Below are 23,765 nucleotides of genomic sequence, written 5' to 3' on the forward strand. Positions count from 1 at the left end.
TTGCTGATAACTTGTCAACATCAATAGAAGTTCATTGAAAACCTGATGACAGAGAGAGGGCATATGACAAGTTTAAGTTCAGCGCGAGCAAGATACACATTTTCGGTAAACAGTTAACGTTTCTTTGTAACATTTTCAGTGCAAGCTACAACACTACGTTAAGAGTAACTACGTTAACATTAAAGTCAAGTATGTTTATTTAACATATAAATAATACATTATTGCTGTATTGAAGTATTTAGGTAAAACTTTAATGACTAACCTGATATCCCAAGGGCTGTGGAAATCAATCTTATCGCATTCCCCCTTGCGTTGCGGTTTGTATACATGGCTACACCCACAACATAAAGCTCCGGCTTCTCTTCCCAGAGATCCACCAACTCCTCTTCTCTCTGATTTGTCCAGAAATCTGCCATTTTTATATTTACAACAGCGATTTTGCACACCTGCTGCTAGCACCTAGCTCACATGCTTTCGTTTCCATGGAGTTTTCAGGGATGCTTCCCTCATCGTCATGGCAACGGTTCGTGGCCATGTCAGATTTCGTCAGAGTTTGTTGGAAAATCATACCACGCTGCTCAGACATTCCACGACCCGACAACCGAAAACAGATGCCAACAAACGCCGACAGGGTTAACACACTGATCCAACAAAACCTGACAGACGTGTCTGTCGGCGTTGGTCGGTGTCTGTCGGTGCAGTGTGAACTGGCCTTTAGAGATGGAATCCAGCAAACGTCCTGCTCCCTGCACAACACCAACTCCTACACAAACTCCGAGTAAGCCAAAAAAAAAAAAAAAATTTATCTACTGAATCCAGTCTGGCTAAGCGGGAACATGATCGTGGTCGAGCAAAAACTAGAGTGAACATCGGCAGGGCATTTGATTCCTGGAGGGACCTTCATTTAGTTTTGGGGATCAAAACCGACCCTGAATTGATGTTCTTCTTATTGGACAGGTAAGCTTACATAACTGCAAAGCATGTGAAATATAGTGCCATAAGGATTGATCTGTGTAATTTTAGCTAACTTGATCTTGCCTGCTAACACTGACGAATTGCAAGCTACCTTGCTTCATAACTTTCAAATAATTGAAACAATCTAATCTTTATATTAAAAGTCAGGTATACAGTATAAATTTAAGCAAATATGCTGGTTTCTTGATCGTAGTACAACATATGACATACAAAACATACAACAGTGCAACAGTAAACTGTCTGGTATAGTTAAGTTGTATGTAGCTGTTTGTGTGTATCAGTATGCTATGTTAGCTGATAAGTAGTTTTAATGTTGTTTCAAAGTTTGTAGTAAAACAGTCATAACTGTGTAATTTTAATTATGCTACCTCATCTGTCAGCATGATGCCGGTGGATCACTTCAGTCTCTTTGTACAATATGTCATTGTTTTGGCAGATGCTCGCTCGCGCGTCCCTATGGAGTGTGTGCACGAGCGCGATCACGAGCACGAGCAACAGGTAGCTGGCTGCAGTTCACTTAACGACCACAGGTATCATTAATAACAAGGGTTTCTGATTCTTACACACTGCACCTTTAAATAATTGACGCATTTGTAGCATATTGAAAAAATCTGCCCAAGTAGCCTATCTATCCACTGATAATATTAAATATAGTTAGTAGGGTAGACAGAGTACAGTTGTAACACGTCTTGCTATACTACATAAATACAGACCAGATTAAACATGCAATTTTTCCCCCACTTTTGATGCCTTTATCTGTCTACCAACAAAATAAATGTTGAAAACCTGCATATATTGCTGCTATTGTCCACAATTAGTAGCATATATGTGAAAACAAGGTCTGTCTGTCTGTCTGTCTGTTTGCCCGCCTGTCTGTCTGTCTGTCTGTCTAGAACTTGTTTAAACCCTAATTAAAGTTGAAGTTCTCCAATCAACATGTGTATGATTCTTTTCATGGATTTCAGCTCCTATCTAACAGGGTTTGTGATTTTAAACTTTCAGCACAACAAATTCAGCTCTTGTTGTGTTGATTGTCTTTAATATATTAGGTAAAACACATATTAACTGTTTGTCCTGAGGAGAAGTATCCAGGAACAAATGATTCTTTGGCTGTGTCTCGTTTGGAAGGCTGTTTGCTAGGTAGGACACGTCCTTTGAAGGCTGCAGTATACCGAGTGTCCTCCTTTAAACAAATCTCGTTTAAACAATACGGCCTTCGTAGGACAAACGGAAACGGAACGGAACATGGTTGCTATGACAGCACGCCACTCTTTAACAAGCGCGAGTTCTTTGAGTGAGAAGGGAACAAAGTCCCTCTGGAAGGGAATGTATGAGGTAAATTTTAGGAGAGTTATAATGATGTAAAGAGAAAAGAAATGAGATTTTACAGGTGTATTTTTAGTCTAATACTTTATTTTAATTATATATTAATATAATTATACATATTATATACTCTGCACCCATCTACTGAGGAACTTCAACTTTGGGTATTAACATTCCTTGCGTTTGAACATCATATTTATGGGCAAATTGGCGTAATTTTTTTTTTTTTTTTGACATTTATGTTGAAGCAAAGAATTATGGGTTGTGAGTGCCCACAAAGGATACACCTCATGCATCCTCCGAATTCCCGTGAAAGAAGGTCGCATTCTAAGACTGCATTCGAAGTGTCCTACTCGCTTTTCTGAAACGAGACAGCCTCAATGACGTATGCGGCCGACAACTGGGCCATCCAAACGAGACACAGCCTTTGAATAGTGTGAATAAAAATGGGCCTTGTGACTGCGTTTGCTGTTTGCCATTTAAATAGTCCTTAAATTCTACAGACTTAAAACGTAACATTCAGTCATGGACTGCTCCAGTATCTTCAAAGTTGAATTGATTGGTTGAAACTGTACAACAACAGACAATTTCTGTGTATCTCTTTTTGGCATAAGCATGCAGAGGGAGAAAGATGAAGCATTGTGTTGAGCAAGTCATTTGTGTTTGTCTTCCTCAACATAACTGAGGACAAATCTCCAGTGCTTACTGACCCGAGGAGTAACACTCTTAATTAATGCAAATAACAAATAACAGCAAGCACACACATTCATTCTTAGACTCATGCATCTTTGGAGTACCAGTCACAACTGAACAAAATGTTCTCAGTTACAGTATATGTAGATATTCAATATAGGAGCACATGCACAAACACCATTCATGTCCTTTTAGCTCATATATTGGTCCCCCCAGAGTGTGTGTGAGAGAGAGTGACCGAGTGTGCAAGGGCACTGGTGAAAGGCTTGTGATAGTGAACTATGCAGTCTGCATGCCAGTGTCTGCAGTAAGGGCAGATTTAGCACATTTTTGTTAAACCCACAGGGATGACTGTTTTGGTCATAATTTTTGTTGAGAGGGGCCTGTCAAGCAGTGAGAAAAATTATGCTAAAGTGATAAGAATGGAATTCACAAAGAGCAAGTACTTGAGGTTTGTGAAACTTGCAGCAGGCACCAAGAAAATGAATTCACAGCTTAAAATAATGTTCATTGTTACACTTACACTGTGACAAAAAAGTGAGAATTTATTTCATAGTCGTTTTTGTCAAACAAAGCCATTAGGATGTGGCATATCAAAGGAGAACAGTTAAAAAAAAAGAAGAAAAAAAAAAGAAAAACAAATATATATTTTTTTTTTTTTTGTAATTGTATAGCTATTGATGTATGTAGAATAACAGTAGCTACAGGTCTTGTCTCCTTTTCCCAACACTGTGTCAATGCTAACAATAATTTTTTATTTTTCATATAATACAGAAAGAACCACAGCTGATTTAGGAGTGACCAACAAGAATAATCATTGTGTAAAAAAAAAAAAAAGTAATTCACGTTTATGCAGTCCATAATGTGCATTTTCAAAGAGCAAAATCATCCAAATTTATACTGAAATTTATACTGAATGCTATGTGCTTTCAGGGATGAGAACAATATCTAAGTGTTATGTCATGTTGCAGTGTTTTTAGTAGCCTCTGTGGTTACTCCAACTTCTGTGACAGAAAATGAAGAACTGGAATGACATTTAGAGCCCATAAAATCTAGGCTATTGCACATTTATCAGCCAGAGAAAAGCATAAAAGTAGTACAAGCTTGCTTTTGGTCATTTTGTGTACATCCTATATTTGACCCTAATTAAAGTAATTCTCAGGTACTTACTGAGATCAATATCAAAAGGAGGCGCGACAGGTCATATTTAGAGTAGATCTACTCAATGATGAAAACTCCTTCTGAAACATGTTAAAATTATAGAAAGCATGCCTATACTTTGACGGCCTTTGGAAAGGAAGGCTTTATGACTGGTCTGCAGTTTTAGCTGAATATCCCCCATGAACCAACATGTATTAGGATTTAAACTTTTAAATGAATATTTCACCCAAAAATTATAATTCTCTCATCATTTATACTCACCATTAGGCCATCCCAGATGTGTGTGACTTTCTTTATTCTGCACAACACAAACAAATAATTTTTGAAGAATATCTCAGCTCTGTAGGTCCATGCCAGTGAATGGTGGCCAGAAATTTGAAGCACAAAACAAGCACATTTAGGCAGCATAGAAGTAATCCATTTGACTCCAGTGGTTTGATCCATATCTTCTTGAGTGATATGATGAGAAAAGTATTTCTTATAAATCTCCACTTTCATTTTCACTTCACATTCTTCTTCTTTTTTATTTTTTTGGCAATTCACATTTTTGTGCATATCGGTTGGGGCTGGTCAAAGGTGGAGATTTATAGTGAAAAAATTACTTTAATATTGATTTGTTTCTCACCCACACCTATCATATCACCTCTGACAACATGGATTTAACTACTAGTGTCGTATGGATTACTTTTATGCTGCCTTTATGCACTTTTTGGAGCTTCAAAGTTCTGTCCACCATTTACTTGCATTGTAGGGACCTACAGAGCTGAGATATTCTTCTAAAAATCTTTGTTTCTTCTGGGATGGCATAAGGTGAGTAAATGCTGAGAGAATTTTCATTTTTGGGCAAACTATTCCTTTAATGTTTTGGGACCTTATTCACAGTAGTGCCATCCTTAACCTTTGATGGAAATGACAACAATGCAGTATGGGATAGATTTACTCCTCAATGGGTTGTTCTGTTGTTTAATGTATTTTGGACAATTCCGCTTACAAAACATAAAAAAGGCATAGACTCCATTAACATGAGTTGTGGAAAATAGATGTGATCTAGGAGCTTTATACAGCTTTATACAGTGCATACAATTGAAGAGACTCGTTTTCAATCACATCAAAAATAAATAATGTGAATAAGATCAATATTGAGTGAGAATGAAGTACATAGAAAATGTCAGCACACAGGCCCTTGCTACAGGTTTTTCAGTATTTTTTTTCTATTTTTTAATAACATATTTTTTTTTTAGTACTGATTAAATAATATAAAATTTATATGAAAATCTTTTTTTTGTAATGTTGAATAAAGTCCGCCAGGCCCTGAGGAATGACAAATGCTGCTAATGAATGTATCCTGCAGGGGGCGCTCAGAAAACTGTAGTTCATAATTTCAATATATGGCGATTTCTGTCCCACTGAGGTCATTTGTCTATTAAAAATGTTTGGTTTACATGTGTTTCTTCTTGTAATAATTAGTGCCCATTATAAATAAAAGTTAACAAGCAACACAACCAGCTATAGCCAGTCAGAATCGTCAAATGTAGTTTATCAGGAAATTAATGAAAGTCATAACACAACTCAACAAATTCTCTAAGCCAAATGTTGTCTTCATGCCTACAGCTTTCTGAAAGGTAAAATTTTAATCAGTTTTTTTAGTTGAGTCAGTTGATGAGCATATGTTTTATTTTACTCAAGCGCTAGTGTAAGTGTTTTTGTTATATTTAATGTTTACAGGTGACAGTGACATTCACGTAATTAACCTGATGATGTATCTGCGTTAGCCAGCCTACTATATTTGACTTGAATTGATAAGGTTTTATCTTTCATTTTATTTACTTTATCATGAAAATACTTTTTACTTTCCCTTAAAAAGCATTAATTCAAACTATTAGTAGAACTGCAACAGACCACAACACTGCAGCCTAATACAGACAGGAAATTGTAACTTTTCTAGCAATTTTAGCCTACAGTGTGTTGGCATCACAAAACAAATGAGGAAGTCAATACAATACAATATTTGTGGAAACAATTTTACAAAATATACAAGTATAAAATCATTAAGATTTGCATTTGAGTAATTAAAAAAATGATTATTCTTAACAAGAGTCATATCTTATTCACATTAAAGTTTATATATACAGTATTCATGAGATAAAGGCCCTTGTTTTTTGTATTAAATCCACATGGTTTAGATGTACAATTTGCTGTGCTGTACAAACATAAAAGGGTGTAAAAACAGCTGTTTTGAATAATAATAATAATAATAATAATAAACAATGACTTTTGGTTGGGGTGAGAAAGTTGTGGTAAAGTAGTGAAATTAAGAAAACAAATACACTGGCAGCCAATAGTTTGGAATAATGTACAGATTTTGCTCTTGTGGGAAGAAATTGGTACTTTTATTCACCAAAGTTGCATTCAACTGATCACAATGTATAGTCAGTGAACGTGAAAAATTACTATTACAATTTGTAAAACATTTTTTTTTTTCAGAACTTCTTATACTAAAGAGTTCTCATCAAAAAATCCTCCATGTGCAGCAATGACAGCTTTGTAGATCCTTGGCATTCCAGCTGTCAGTTTGTCCAGATACTCAGCTGACATTTCACCCCACGCTTCCTGTAGCGCTTGCCATAGATGTGGCTGTCTTGTCGGGCACTTCTCATGCACCTTACAGTCTAGCTGATCCCACAAAAGCTCAGTGGGGTTAAGATCCATAACACTCTTTTCCAATATTCTGTTGTCCAATGTCTGTGTTTCTTTGCCCACTCTAACCTTTTCTTTTTGTTTTTCTGTTTCAAAAGTGGCTTTTTCTTTGCAATTCTTCCCATAAGGCCTGCACCAGAGTCTTCTCTTTACTGTTGTACATGAAACTGGTGTTGAGCAGGTAGAATTCAATGATGCTGTCAGCTGAAGACATGTGAGGCATCTATTTCTCGAATTAGAGACTCTGATGTACTTATCCTCTTGTTTAGTTGTACATCTGGCCTTCCACATCTCCTTCTGTCCTTGTCAGTTGTCCTTTGTCTTTGAAGACTGTAGTGTACACCTTTGTATGAAATCTTCAGTATTTTGGCTATATCAAGCATTGTATAGACTTCATTCCTCAAAACAATGATTGACTGACAATTTTCTAGAGAAAGCTGATTCTTTTTTTTGCCATTTTTGACCTAATATTGACCTTAAGACATGCCAGTCTATTGCATACTGTGGCAACTCAAAAACAAACACAAAGACAATGTTAAGCATCATTTAACGACCCAAATAGCTTTCAACTGTGTTTGATATAATGGGAAGTGATTCTAGTACAAAATTAGCAATTTAGCATTATTACTCAAGGATAAGGTGTTGGAGTGATGGCTGCTGGAAATGGGGCCTGTCTAGATTTGATCAAAAATGACTTTTTTCAAATAGTGATAGTGCTGTTTTTTTACATCAGTAATGTCCTGACTGTACTTTGTGATCAGTTGAATGCCACTTTGGTGAATTAAAGTACCAATTTCCTTCCGAAACATAAAAATCTGTACATTATTCCAAACTTTTGGCCGCTAGTGTATGTATTAAAGTTACATTAACATCAGGTGTATTTGGGCCTCGTTAAAAGTTAGTCATTAGGGTACTCCTTAAATGGCACTGTCATCTTGAGGCGAGGTGCTGAAGGCAGAGCTCCGTAAGAGATCCAGGCAGTTTACAAGGATGAGGGAGCCAGTGATGTGTCTCCAGCGCTTGGTGATGGGGTTCTTCATTTTGTCCAAGCCTGCATGAAGTTCATGAATCACATCCCTATAGCTGTCTCCAATCTGGGCCACCCATGTGACCAGGAAGTCATACGCAGGTTTCCACATGGCCTTATTGAGAGAAAGAGATTTACAAAACTTTGCCAAAATATACAAAGTGTTCTATCCATCAGACAGGTTTAACTTACGGTGTAATGGTCATAATATCGTTTTTTCACCCAGATGTCCTGAATTCAGTTCCCAGAACAGAAATAACTTCCTCTGTAAACTATTTTTTTATGCAAATAAAATACAAAGATGCTAGAAGCTTATCATCCCAGCAATGTTGGTCAAACTTTTTAAGTTTCTCCTTTAAAGTTTAAAAGCTGTTCTGATGAAAGCACAGTAATTATGACCAATGGATTTCCTGTTATAAACACTGAACCTGTTTTAAACCTTATAGGCTCACAAAATTTCTGCTGCACTACTCACACCAGCTGTGTGCTTATCTCTCTTGGACATTGTCCTTTATCCATTAAGAAAGGGAGATTTGGAGCAACTTGCTGACTTCAATGCAGGCAGTTAGTCAAAGAAGCCTAGTTGGAAAAGGCAGTGTGATATGAAATCATACCTTCAATCCACATTATCCACCCTCATGTTGTTCCAAACCTGTTTGAATTTCCTTCCTCCATAGAACACAAAAAGAGATGTTAGGCAGAATGACAGCCTCAGTCACCATTCGCTTTCATTGCCTCTTTTTTTCTCCACACATTTAAAGTGAAAGGTGACTGATACAGTTGTTCTGCCTAACATCTTCTTTTGTGATCCACTGAAGAAAGAAAGTAATTTGGGTTTGGAATAACATGAGGGTGAGTGAATGAATAGAATGTTTTTATTGAATAGCATGTGAAACTGAAAACCTCAAACTATTAAATACAAGACTCGGTTCAAAGATATTCCCTCTGATAGTAAGTCTTGATTTGATGCTTTGATTGAGGTCTTTACCTCACTGTCCAGCTGTCCCCTGCAGTCTCTGTGTGGAGCTTCATACGCTTCCATCTGCTGCCGGGACACTTTAGCCAGTCTTTCAGCAAGCTCCCTCCAGCGGCCCGCCACCTCCACCGCTGTGGTCAGCAGCACAAAGTCCATGACCAGCCGTGCCACCAGGCCCTGACAGTCCATCTTCAGAAGTGCCTGAATGATAGATAGTCACACCATCTGTTTATTATCACATAATTCCTCAGCTAGTATGCTCTCTGCTTTATGTCACCTTGTATAGTCACAAATTGGCTAATGTTGCATTTTGGAATGCAGTTATAAGCTTACTTGTGAATTTTTCTTTTTTCTTTTGCAGATGGTCAATGTGAGAACCAGGCATGCAATATTGTTTACAATGCCCTGGCATGCTCAAACAAAATGATCATGCCAGAAAATCAGCTCATAAAAATTATGTATCTATGACAATTTATGAAATTCATCTCTATGCAAACACATGGTTTGGCTAAAAGCCCTCAAAAAATAATTTAAATTAAAGTACTGCAGGTAATGTTGTCAACTGGTCTGTCCTATCTCAAACCAGCTTTGTAGTTTGTGGAGTTTTGTGTACTCATGTTGAGTTCTGCCTTCAGAATCCCATACAATGTCTTTTACAATTAAGAATGACTTTGCTATTTGGTTGCTAAGCACAGCTTAAAGGGATAGTTCACCCAGAAATGAAATTTCTGTTTTCACTTACTCACCCTCTTGTTATTCCAAAGCCATATGACTTCCTTTCATGTGTGGAACACAAAAAGAGATGTAAGGCATAATGTTAGAATCAGTCTCCATTCACTTTCATTGAATGAACAAAAATGCAAGAAAGTCAATGGTGACTAAGGATAACATTCTGCCTAACATGTCATTTTGTGGTCCATGGAAGAAAGTATGTAATTCGGTTTAGGAACATTATGAGGGTGAGTAAATGATGACAACATTTTCCACTAGTTTTGGATGTACTGTCCCTTTAAGAAAAACTGGACCAGTCAACAGCTCAAATTATCATACAGGATGCTTTGATAAAAGTGCTGATATCCAGGGAAGAAGCGACGTGCAGGCTCTTATGAGCACAATATAATGAAAGCGAATTGGACAAGGGAAAATGTTTGGGAGGAGTATCCGGTTGTTCTATTGGCAAGTGTTCTGCCTCATTTACGTGGCCTCATTTTTTCCCAGAGAGTTTGTCGTGACATAAAATAATAATAAAATAAAAAAAATCATTGTGGACTTCTCTGCACTTTGTGAATATATGACATTCACTATTCAACCCTTAATGTCTGAAACTGTATTAGCTGTATTATTTGGTAGAACTTTTTATACAACAAAGAATCATGGAAATCTGTGTACATGCCATCATTGAATCTAATCCAGTATTAAAACACCAATTAGTACAACAGTGGAGGTGTTCTTCATACATTCAAATATTCATTCACAAGCACAGACACATAGCAGCAGCAAATGTTCAAAAGCACACGTTACACGCCCTGAACCCACTAATCTCTGATTCCAGTTCCATGGCTTGGAATGCTTGGAATGACAGGAAGTCTGCTCAGAGACAAAGGGGGAGGAACACAGCGCTGATGCCCCAGAAGACCTGCTTAAGGACTGACTCCAAAGAGAGGAATGAGATAGCGAGAGTCTTGGATGGTTTGCCTGATATTAAAGGATGCTAGTTCTCATAACAACAAACAGGAAAGTATGTCTTTGGCTTGTACGTTCAGCCAGTGTTAAAATAAGGACAACTTGTAAGATAAAGATGATGTATAAACAAACTGACTGTGCTACAATAATAGAAAGACCATGTGATCAGCACAAATAACACTATTCGCCTGTCATACAACCAGTGACTGTATGTATCTGGGTGCAGATATGATCTTGTTGTATAAATGCTGAAGTGTACCATGTGCGTCATCAAACAGAATTGCAAGAATAACTAATTGTTTTAATGTAGGTTTCCTGAACACTCCCCCTATCTGCCATTTGTTGGACAGATACTTTGGGCTCAAATACAAACCATTAGTTGAGCCAATGTTGCTGTGTCTGGCTGGTCGGCATGCTCAGATTAAAAGAGCAATGTTTTGAAAGTGCCACAGAGCAACAGTGAAAATCACTTTTCAGTCAAATCAACCAACAAATGGATTACTTATATTTATCTCTACATATTATGCTGGGATAGGAGAAAATATTTTAAGACTGAAAATAAAATCACACTTCTCATTGTTAAACATGTGTTCCTAAGTGTAGTGAGATTATCCTGAGAGAAAAAAAAAAAAAAAGCTTACTGTGTGTGAATGAACCCCACTGTGTACACAAAGACTGTGTTCTTTAGCAGAAGAAAGATAAGGTCTTTCATGTAAACCTGTTTCCTGGGGTGTCTCACCTCTGCCCCCTGTCACAGGATTCAGGAACTTATTAAGTAAACCCTCCAGAGACAGAACTGTTACAGAAAGCCCAACAATACCTTCTGTCTCTAGACTCTGTTATCTCTGAATTTTGACAATCACAAAATCCAAATTCATGCTAATGCCTCATATACAGTAAAACAGGGAAGTAAACCATGACAATGCAAGTGGAACTAGAAGCTTCAGGTTATTCTAACTAGTAAAAAAAAAAAAAAAATGAGCAGACAGAACATTCAAACTTGTGATCACTTCAAAATTGAATGGTAAAAGATCAAGTGTTGGTAATTATTCTAGTTATTCCCTAGTTTGTTTATTTTGTAGACAAATATGCTAAGGTGGTGTTGTTTTCTTATTGCCTTCTCTAATGTTGTCAAAAGTACCAGTACTTTGGTACCAAGTCGGTACTAAAATGAAAAAGATGTAATGATACCAGTGTTTTTACAGTACCGGTACTACCGAGCACCGACTTAATTTGGTACCCGCACACTGTCTGACACACAGTTGCTTTCAAATGCTCACAAGCTTATTTAATCGTGTGCTTTGTTACTCCTTTTACACTGAAATGGACAATTAATCAAATTAAATTCGTGAACTATCCTAGTCTGATTATTAGACTGCGAAAGGATGCAATCAGTCTGCATTTGAGCTGCGTGCTTAAAATGAATGTGTGAAGCAGACACTGAGAATCATTAGCATTGTTTGAGATGACAGAGCACAGCACAAATCCACTTTGAAGCGTGTATTACATGTAAACTATACAGAATATTTATATAATTAAATGACAGCATTTGCAATTTAACGTTCACACTGTGCTATGTAGCAAATTGTTTCAAGAAGTCCTTGCTGCGGACTGTATCGTGATGACATAGTGGATTTCATCTACTACGTCACGGACATCCATTACGCAATGGATTAAATCCAGGTTTTAATCGATTTAAAATGTTAAGAGCCATGATTGAACATTTTATTCAGCATGTTCAGAATGTAGAGCTGTGTGTAAATAAAAAGTTAATAAAAAATCTCTTCAACTTTTTTTTTTTTTATATTAGTAGTATAATATAGTGTACTATAACTTTTGAGCATAAGGGATTTTAGTCTTCTAAAGATTATGAGAGGTTGCTGAGTATTTGGAGTGAATTTGTTTGGTATGGATGACTATTAGCCTAAATGTGTTTTTAATTATCATTCGTTTGATTCTGTTTTGAGAACATACACAGTCCTATTTCTTCTTTAATTTGATTTGGGATTAAAATCTTATTTTAGTATAACATGTCTTATACTCTGTCAAGTATATCACAGAGGGACAGAGAAATATAAAGCATTTATTTGATTCATACATTAATGATTATTACATGCCGATGACTGCTTCTGCACATCTATGAAACAACATCTCTATAAGACAAGAGAATAATTATACAATTACAGACAGATATTTTCAGTCGCTAAACACATACTTTATATTGTTATAAAATATTACTTGAGATGACTAGAATACAAATAAGAAAATGCTTATTTTTATGTATCCTGCAGTGGTTGAATACAATATGGCACAAGCAGAGCAGTTTCGTGGAGATAAAATACAAAACAATGCATATATCCAGTATTTCAAATAAACACCAAACTTTGAAGCTTCCGGAGAGAAAATAACTTTTGTTATATGGATGATTTTAAATATGAAAGCTTATACAGACATAGATGTCTACCGGCAATAGTGAAACTACTAACATTTAGTTAAACATTTGGCCAATATAACCCTTCAAACAAAATTGCGTATAGGCTATATGTCATACTGACAACACTAAATAATATAATAATGTAAAGAAAATCTAACATATTATGTAGCTGTGCACTACGGATGGGCACGAATACTCGAGTACTCGGACATGGCAGCAATGATCGATCATGAAAACGATGATCAATAGTGATCATACATGATGTGACTTTTCACTTAATTTGAAATCCAGTGACAATTACCTGACAACTAAACACACAAACCATGAGGGAGCTTATTTTTAATTTTGAGATTGATTACGTTGTGGTTTTGAGGGGTACATTGATTGTCAGAAACGTCTCATAGCAACCAAACTGATACAACACTGCAATGCTAACGTTACGATAATCAAAAGAGAGTGTAATTAACCGTGTTTTGAACACCTGTCTCTGCAAAACGTTTGCTAAACACGTTTTATTGTAATTTCATGTAAGAACTCATTTTATGGATATTATGGATATTATTTAATAAAAGTAAATGTTTGTCACTGACCGTAAACCTCCCTGCCCTGCGTGAAGTAACACACACCTGCATCTCTACGAAATGGGAGTTAAAGATTTCTGCACGAGTTTCCAAGTTAGATGTCCAATATAAAGTGTCATTCCATTGCACTTTCCCCAGCTGAAAGGTTGAAATTCAGACTCTCTGAGTTGAATGGAACGCTTCATGAACCACAGCATCGCTGCTTTCCTCACAAGAGTGAACATTTGGGGACACACACACACATACATACCAAGTCCGTGTGGCAGTGGACTCAACGTGCTGAAGCAATGCATATACAGCAGGCGAGTGTTTCAAACAGCTAGACAGAGCTAGACAGAGCGCAGCTAAATGGAACATAATGCAGCGTCTTCAAACTGAACTTCAATTTAACACGCATATTAAAAATGCAATGGTTATGGCATCTCCTGTTATTTGAAAATAGATGGTTCAGACAGTCACTAAAAAAACCAGTGCGTGCTTATTAAGATTAATATGGTAACCTGAAGGAAGAACAGACAGACGTGCGTTGGGCACATTCTTTCAGAGTTGGACAGCGAATCTTCACATAATGATAAAATATGATGCATTATATTTTGAATTTTTGTATATTTTGTAATAGTGCCCGACCGATATTAGCCTTTCACCGATATATCGGTATCAGCGTATATTTTACCGATATGCGCTGATATGAAAACTTTTTTTCAGAACATATAATGCAGAAAACAATGCTTTAGAATTGGTGTTATAGCGTAGTTTGTCCAGCAGTGCATGCTCCAACTCCATTGTTTACAGAGCTGAACTGACGGTGGCCCTGCAGAGAGGGCGGAGTTGAGCTGTGTCTCGGTAAGTTAACTAGTTTGTGAAATACATACTGGAAACTTAATAAACAATGACCCCATCGTTTTCCCTTTTCAATATAACTAATATAACATTAACCCTCTCCCTGACAACCATGTCACTCATGTCTGTTTGCTGTTAGCCAGCTATAGTTCATCAGTGCAGTCAGTAATGTAGCAGACTGAAAGGTAAACATCAGAGCATCTTTTTGCAGCTCAGCAGACAACGGTGCTGTGGTGGATTGTGTCTGATGAGTGTTGATTTCATGCTATGTTATTACCTAGTTGGTGAGACACAATGCTGGAAAGTAAAATAAACAATGTCCATCTTTTACTCTCCATGACAATGAGCTTATAGCTAACTAGCTAATCACGTAGCTACTTTCATTATTGTCAGCTGAGTGGAAGCTAATGTGTAAACATGTATTCACCAAACTGTTTTGTTCAGGATTCACAGTTTGGTACCCCCTTCAACCGAACAATTCCAGTCATTGCATTTATAAAATGTAATATTTAAAAGTCTGGTTTTCCACTGTTGAAAGTTTCCCCTGAACTTGCATAGCAGAATACGGTGTAACACCGCTGCCGCTTTTATCTTGACTTGGCAGTAATAATATAGTCAGCATTTGACTGATACTAAACAGTAATACTGATGTTTATTTAGCTATTTATTTTATTTTTTATTTATTCTTTATTTTAATGGTCAGCATTTGACTGATACTAAACAGTACTGATGTTTATTTAGCTATTTATTTTATTTTTATTTATTCTTTATTTTAATGGTCAGCATTTAAATGATACTAAACAGTAATACTGATGATACAGTTCTACTCAGCAGTCATCGAGTCTGTCCTCTGCACTTCAATAACTCTCTGGTTTGGTTCAGCTACGAAATCAGACATCAGAAGACTACAGAGGACAGTTCGGACTGCTGAGCGGATTATTGGTTGCCCCCCGCCCCCCTTCAAGAAATATACACTTCCAGAGTGAGGAAAAAGGCTGGAAAAATCACTTTGGACCCCACTCACCCTGCCCACTACCTTTTTGAACTGTTGCCTTCTGGCCGACGCTTCAGAGCTCTGAGCACCAGAACCATCAGGCACAGGAACAGTTTTTTCCCTCAGGCTATCCATCTCATGAACAGTTAAATTGCCCCATTGAGCAATAACTATGTGCAATACACAGTTTAGTCTTCATATATTTATCCAACACATCCAACCTCTTCTGCCATTTCATTCCTCTGAAAAAAAAACAAACAAAAAAAAAACATTTGCACTGTACATAACAGATTTGTATTTACACTGTACATAACAGATTGTATTAGATTTGCACTTCCCATGTGTATGTGTGTATGTATGTATGTGTGTGTCTGTATGTATGTGAATAATTATTTTTTATTTGTTATTTTTTTATTATTATCTATGTCTTGCTGCTGTTTTTGTATTGCTTTTGTATTGTTGTACACTGGAAGCTCCTGTCACCAAGACAAATTCCTTGTATGTGTAAGCATACTTGGCAATAAAGCTGATTCTGATTCTGATACTAAAGATACAGTACTGATGTTTATTAAGCTATTTATTGTATTTGTATTTATTCTTTATTTTCTCAGTGTTCATTTCTAGAATTTGTTGGCAATGTATAATAATAATGTCAAATATTCTTTGATAAAAATATTTGTTTAAGAAAGCAGCCTTCTGTGTACTTTGCATAGTCATATCGGTGCAAAATCTGTGAGAAATCCACATAGAAAAGGTCTGTTTTCATTCCAGCTCAAAAATTAAATATATCGGCCACCATATCGGTAATCAGTGAATTTTCCCTCTCTAAAATCGGTATCGTATCGGTCTCAAAAATCCCATATCGGACGGGCTCTATTTTGTAACATATTATTTTATAACAGCCTATAATAATGAATAGACGATACACTGCAACAACAAGGCACAATGCAGCAGCCATAGACGTTTGTCAGACATGTTATTATATATACAGTTATGAACATGTAATCGCCCCTCGAGTACTCGACAAGTACTCGAGTAATTAGTCAGAGTACTCGAGTAGACAAAATGACCAAAATGCCCACCCCCTACTATGAACTAGCATGAACTAACAATGAACATTTTTTTTAATTAACTAACATTATCAAAGATTAAAAAGTACTTTAAAAATACTGTATATTGTTCATTGTTAATTCATGATACCATATGCATTTACCATATGCAGAAATCATTTTGAGCACAACATTACTTGAATGCTATCAATGCATGTTTCTCTTTTTAACTCTTCTTCTCCAAAATCTAATTTCATGATATTACTCATCTTTACTCTTGACTGTCCCTTTTGATGTCCCTTTTTTAAGAGCCAACCATTTGGTCTGCATTACTCTGTTTATAAACTCAGGTCAGAAATCACTGTTTTAGAGAGAACCTCTCTTTCTGCTCTAACAATAGCCTAAGGGAAATGGGAGACTAAAGGAATCAAAAATTCAAAACAAGTTCAGAGGGGTTCACTTAAAGGGATAGTTCACCCAAAAATGAAAATTCTTTCATTATTTACTCACTCTCATGCCATCCCAGATGTGTATGACTTTCTTTCTTCTGCAGAACACAAATTATGATTTTTAGAAGAATATTTCAGCTCTGTAGGTCCATACAATGCAAGTGAATGAGTGCCAAAAAGCACATATAGCCATCATGAAAGTAATCCATAGGACTCCAGTGTTTTAATCCATATCTTCAGAAGTGATATAAGAGGTGATGGTGAGAAACAGATCAATATTTACGTCCTTTTTTGCTAGAAATTCTACTCCTTGCCCAGTTGGGGGCGATATGCATGAAGAATGTGATTCACCAAAAACACAAGAAGAATGGATGATCTGGATGAATGTGAATGTTAATGTGAAACTGAAAGTTAAAGTGGAGATTGAATGCGCAAAATGTATAGAAAAAAAGGATTTAAATATTGATCTGTTTCTCACCCACACTTATCATATTTCTTCTGAAGACATGGATTAAACCACTGGGGTTTTATGGTTTAACTTTATGCTGATTTATGTGATTTTTGGAGCTTCAAAGATTTTTGTGGTTTGTGTAGTTAAGGGCACCTCTTGTTCCATATTTGATGCTTCTGTTTAGACCCTGACAATAAGAAAGGAAACATCTGCACAACTGAGATCCTCCATCAACATGTTCATGTCTTCTGGCGTCTTCACCCACAGGTTCATTGTCAAGTTTGAGATGGTCACAGTCATATGACCATGACAAAGCCTTCCTTAATTTCTGTCCAAAAAGAACATGTCTTAAAGTACCTGACATTCATTTACAGTAGCCTGCTTCATTTCAGCGAAAGAAAACACTGGCCTGAAGAGCACATTTAAGTATACACAAGCAAAAATTTACACTGAGTAGAAATCTATTTATGTATGTTGATCAATTATACTGGCGAAAGCCTTTAATTTTAGTGATGTGATTATTGCCCTGTTTACACCTGGTATTAACATCCGTCTTAGGTGATCCAATCACAAGTACATTATCAGTAGTTGATACATCATTATTAGTGTCTGATGTTCACATTATGAAGATTTTATAATTGTCAGTAATAGTATATTTCTATTTTAGGGGACATAACTACCATATTCAAGTTTTTCACAATTTTGACTTGTTCACTTACTGCTCTTTTCAAAAGCATTTCTCCTCCCCCAAAACTCTCACAGTACCAGTGTTATAAATAATAAATGAATGTGTTTATATATAAGATAATTTCTCTGAGGCCCAGCATGTCATTCTGTTATCAGAGGTCTTTTTCCCATCACATATGTTTTTTTGCCATTCCTCTCACAGAAATACAGTGAAAATAATAAGAAAATCTGATGTGATTAAGTTTACCTGCTGTTTTCTAATGCTGTGTCTTGTTGTTTTGTTAATATTTCCAGTATTCAACATTCCAAATGCTTCTATAGCACCACCATTAATATTCTTTTTACACAGGCTGGTTGCATTAATGAATTGTTTGTAAACCACAATGCAATTAAAGAGCTATTCCTACAAACGTGCTGCACATATGGAAAATACTGCTTAATAAAAAATGTCAGTGCCAAGAACTGTAAAAACTTTATAGTTTCTATTAAAACATACTCTCAATACACACCCAGATTTAGTTGAAAATCTACGTCCTCCCAGATCAGTGCATACCTTCATGAGTTCCTTCTGGAAAGACTTCCTCTCCTTGCCCTCAGCTGCATTGCAGTCTTCCTTAAGCCTCTCAAGAACAGAAGCAACTTTCTCTGGCTCACTGTCTGGCTCTGTCCGACAGAAGTGTGTCAGAGGCAGATTGACATAGCCCAGGGCATCAGCAAAAGCTCTCCAACTTGCCACGTTTTCCATCAGCATTGTCCGCACTGATGCGTAGATGTAAGTCAGGCACGTGCAGGGCTTGAGGATCTGCTCTAAAAGTATTGAAGTCGTAAGATCGGGCCCTTTGATTTGTGGAGGTTTCACTTTTCCCATGATAAGAATGTTTTTAGCGTGGACCAATCCAATTCTTCCATGATAGTATCCAATGTACCAGTCTTTGGTCCATAAATGTCCTTTGAGTTTTATTCTTTCCTCACTCAGAAGCGCCACTACTTCACCTTTAAAATATTCCAGCAAATACTGACTTTTGGACTGTCTTATAACAGTTTTCAGCAGCTTAGCAAATTTTAGGTTTTTGACAAGTCTGTCCTGAAACACAGGGTACTTAACGGTCGATGCAAGAGGAGACAATACAATTTTGTTCACTTCCTTTTTCTTTAGGAAGCGCCTCTGTACAGAGTTCCTTGCACTTGTCTTTGGTAGAGCAGGTGGGGTCTGAACACAGAATTGGGCAAGGATGGATTCCTTCTCATCCTTAACCTGAACCCGCAAAGTAAAGTCTGAGATGTCTGCAGAATCACGGGCTACAATCATGTAGACAATCCTGGCCACTTTGCCAAGTTTGGTCTGAAAACCCCTCACAGTCCTTGCCTGTTCATTGGTTCTCACTTCAAAATTGGACATGTTAGAATACACACCAACCTGAAGGTCTTGAGGTTTTGCAAGGACAAACTGGTGCTTCCCCCAGAGCTGCAGGACAACAGGTAGAGTAGACTGTGAGTGCTTTTTTACATCACTCACTAGCAATGTCTTTGGGGCACAGTCGTGCCCAAAAATGGCAATCACTGCCTTGAAGGATGGGTGAATGTGTTTTGGCCCATACACCCCAAGAGTGACCTTTTTTACAACATGCTCCCAGACTGTGTTGTGTGGGGCCACCACCTGGGCTTGCGCAACCACAGAAACGTACATGCATGGCTCTAAATTGTCCAGAGTTACTTGGACTGTGTCTCCATACATGTATGCATGTGGAATTGGGACATAAGGCCCTTCCTTACAGTCACTTCTGACACAAACCACCTCGGCCGTTTTGCGGCTCTCTATCTTCACCACAACAGACACCTTCATCTCTAATGTGACTGGGGTCTTCGTTTCCATGTTACTGAGTTTGACTTCCACCACTGGACTTACAGTAGTACATCTATCATTGTTGAGCTCCAAGGGTGGGTCCAGTAGGGCCTTTAACGATATCTGTTGAGTGTCGCATGGTGCAACATGGCCCTCAGGGACATGAATGCTGATACTGGTATTTGGTAGCTGTATGGCGCCACCAGAGCTGTCCAGTTTACACACAATGTTGGTCTCTATGGGCTGGGTTTGCCCCCAGCCTGGGTTTTGTCCTATTGAGTCCAGATCATGGCATGATCGTGTAAGTTTACGGTGGTTTAACCATGCCGTTTTGAAATCCTCTCGACTCTGAAAATGCTCAGGTTTAGGTGATTTCATGCCACCAAAAAAACTCAAGGAAGTTTGAGGTCCGTCAGACAGGGACTGCAGGACTGACAGTTCTGACATGCTATAGCAACGCTTGCCTTTAAAAATTGGATTGTCTCTGCGAAGGCTTGGACCTATCCCTGAGTTGGGGCTGAAACTGTTTGTGTCAAGTAGCCCGCTTCCATATCCATTCATATTAAGAGTGCTGCTGGTGTTTGATATAGGAGGGGAGAAATTATCAAAAAACAAAACACTTGCAGAATACTGGTTACCATTTTGGTCAGCTGTGCTTTGAAGTGTGTCATTTAGGAAAGGATTAGTAGACATCCGTTTATTAACAAAAGGATTTCCATTTTGAGATTCTATTGCTTTTGAGGACCCTTTCCACTCCTCAGAGAGGTCCATTTCTTTGGCTCCCACAGAAATATCTCCTAGGCTGTCAATCATGCCACTATCACTGAATGAGGAATCTCGATTATCGATTGGTTGGACGTAGGCAGCTGGGATATAGCCCATCTCTTTACTGTTGTGTGCATACCACCACTCTCCACCAGATGTATCCAGAACATAAAGACAGTCTCCCTTTGAGAACTTCAGAGTGGTAAAGCTGGATGGACAGTAATCCTTAATGGCAATGACTTCTCTGACAGAGCCAAATGAGGCGGTTGCATCCAGTCGTAAGGCACTAGGTGAAGGCACTGTAAAACAAAAGAGGTGAATGAGATTTAGATTAAAACATAAAGTTAGCAGTATGGCGATTATGTGAGGTGAAAATGAGGAGACCTTTAACATCTGTGAGGGTGGCCTCTGATATTCCATGACTGAGATCAATAAGTGTTCCCTCAGATTTGCAGCGAGGAAGCACAGTGTTGTTGTTTGCTGTTCGAATGCGGTGGGCAGCCATGGTGTGTTTTCCTAAAGAACTTAGGGTTTTCTTCCCATTTTCCTCTTCCAGTATGAGAGATTAGTGGCCTTCGATAGTACCTATTATAAAGCAAAAATGAGAGGGCATTAAGAATTAGCTTTTTATTTCTGCTGAATATTCTTTAAGGGTGTTTGATGAGAGATGAACCAGAATACGGATTTATTGACAGTCATTTTCAGACTGAAAGGCGATTCGAGAAATTTGAACAAACAGTCATTATTAAGAAAGTGATTACAAATGTTTGAAGTACACACAGTTAACCATACTGAGCAAAACTAATTTATTCACAATCCTTTTCTGACTTAAAGGGGGTTAGAAACATTTTAACAAACAGTATTAAGAGAATGAAAAAAATAATTAAAAATACAAGTATACACAGTTAACAATTATAATTTTTTTCAATGTTAATCAACATTTTAAGTAAGATACGCCATTGTAGAGCAAATTCAAAGATTCTGTCCATAAGCATAAGGCAATATTCAGGTTCATAAATTGTCTTCAAGTTAGAGAGGTCACACTCTGCCAATACATGTCTTGAAATAAAGATTATAAGGGCAGAAATATTTGCTCTTGTCCAGACACGTTTACCTTATTACCAACATGCTCTTGAAGACAGAGGGAGAAAAAAGGCCCTGTTCTCAAAGTTAGCACAGTCACTCCTTACAATCGTATAGCTTTACAAAGACTACATTAGTTTCCTCTTTTTAGTTTAATTGAGGAGAAAGTTTGTTTAATTCTATGCAAAATGACTAATGTTATCCAGTGATTGCTTAACATTTTGTACAAAGTGATTGAATTATTCATAAACATAGATGTTTCATCTGAGGTGCTCAAGTGCACACTGTACTAGCCTAAGGATCAAAGTTTTTTGCTTTTAGTAATCAAAAGTAGGATAGTGTTTGAGTGCATCCTCTTAAGTCTGATCATGAACTATAAAGGCCCTCCAGCAATACACATCAGTGGTTTCCATGGCTACCACCTTGGGGAAGAAAGCACACACAATAAAGCGCCTTTAGAGAAAATGCCCAGCTGTACTGGGAATGTCTCACACAAATCGACAATCTGACATATTAAGAAACTAGATGAACTGTGTTGCAATCCAAAAGATCGAAAGAATAAGATATCACCAAAAACAATCACTGTTGCTTGCCACTTGTTTTAAACCTGTAGATCTCATTAAAACCTCACCATAAGTGAAAGCAATAGCCACTTAAGTTTGAGTTACCTTACTGGTGAGGATTACAGTTTTATATACACTGAAACATCAATGTTAATATTATACGGTCCACAAAGAAATACATCACATAAACAGCAAATATGGGCTCAAATAGCAAAAAGGAGAGCAGTCTTCACAACCAGCAACTGCATGTAATTCACAGAGGATTTCTTTGTTCATGCTAACGTTAGAGCCCCTAAAGTAACTCTGAGTGTTTCAGTGTTTGCTCACAATTTAATTAGGTGAACAAATCAATCTCAGTGTAATACTGAGTAATCATGTGAGACATTACCACAAAATTATTTGCAGTAAGTACAGCTCATTCAGAGATTTGTTGCTGCAGAACTGGGCAGAATGTTCTTGAAAGCATGAACGTGTGACTTACAGTTGACTTTTTTTTATTTATTTATTTTATTCATGTTGCTGTGTGTGTATAGGGCTGTAGGATCTACTAAAGATTATGTTCCACCTTTTGTTTCCGATTGTGTTTCACTTTTGTTTCGATAATGTTCCGCCTTTTGTTTTCCAATAATACAGAGGAAATGCCTGTGAAATGAGGATGTGTTACATTTCCCAAAATTTTACAATCTTATCATATTAAAGTGAGCTATCACCTTCAGGCTACAGGACATAGAAGTCTGTGGCGTAAAGAAAATCTCAGTGAATGAATTGTGAAATTAATTGTTACTGGCATGTAAATTATATTCATTTATCCATATTATATGGCAATTTTCTAAATAAACATCAAACTGGACTAGTCTTACAAGCCTTCAGGATTTTAGGCATGACAGTGGCATGGCTTTATACAATATTTAAACAATGTGAATTGCTAAAACTATCTAAACGTTAGCACTGCAGTAAAGTCTATGTAGATCCTGTGTACATCAAAGGAATTCAAAAACTTTTTTCAAACATGCTATACTTCCAGGCTGTCAGATCAGAATTAAAAGCAGTAGGCTATTTGCCTGTTTAATTGTAGTACATCCACACAGATTTCACAATTTACATGTAGATGACTTATGAGGAGGAATTTAATTACAATTTTACATCATGTTCATAACGTTTCAATAAAACATTAATGCTGTAGTACTAGCATATATTATTTAAGAGGGACTCCTTTTTACATGCTAGTTTCTAGTGTCAAACAGGGTGAAAAACATTATTAACACGGTCTAAATTGACAAAAGCAGGAGTTGCAAGTTTTGGTAGCTGGGGAGACGCAATCCGCAATGCAAAGATATTCGTAGAAATAACAGGAACAAAATGTAGAAATAAAGGGCAAAAGGTGGAAATTATACTCACTTTGTGGAGCTGCAGTAGAGTCACTTGATGCTTAAGAGCGGCTCCGTTATAGGCGCTGATCGAGAGCGCGCGTCTCTTCTCTCCTGCGCGGAG

At 37.2% G+C, this 23,765-nt stretch overlaps 1 protein-coding gene across 3 annotated transcripts; it reads right to left on the reverse strand.

The window, feature by feature from the left end:
* Positions 1 to 3,552: 3,552 nt before the first annotated feature.
* LOC127447844 (SH3 domain-binding protein 4-like) lies at positions 3,553 to 23,765 on the reverse strand. 3 transcript variants are annotated; one of them, XM_051709941.1, is made up of 5 exons: positions 23,673 to 23,765; positions 21,013 to 21,213; positions 18,574 to 20,927; positions 8,865 to 9,053; positions 3,553 to 7,991 (listed from the first exon to the last, which is right to left on the reverse strand). In XM_051709941.1, exons 2-5 carry the CDS (start codon positions 21,131 to 21,133, stop codon positions 7,767 to 7,769), a joined length of 2,889 nt encoding a protein of 962 aa, XP_051565901.1. In that variant the 5' UTR covers positions 21,134 to 21,213; positions 23,673 to 23,765; the 3' UTR covers positions 3,553 to 7,766. The 3 variants fall into 3 exon arrangements, with proteins under 3 accessions (XP_051565901.1, XP_051565902.1, XP_051565903.1); XM_051709942.1 differs by lacking the exon at positions 3,553 to 7,991 and having other exon boundaries at positions 8,913 to 9,053; positions 18,530 to 20,927; XM_051709943.1 differs by lacking the exons at positions 3,553 to 7,991; positions 8,865 to 9,053 and adding an exon at positions 15,448 to 15,626.

Source organism: Myxocyprinus asiaticus, chromosome 11, assembly GCF_019703515.2.
Source record: "Myxocyprinus asiaticus isolate MX2 ecotype Aquarium Trade chromosome 11, UBuf_Myxa_2, whole genome shotgun sequence".
In the NCBI taxonomy this organism is placed as follows: Eukaryota; Metazoa; Chordata; class Actinopteri; order Cypriniformes; family Catostomidae; genus Myxocyprinus; species Myxocyprinus asiaticus.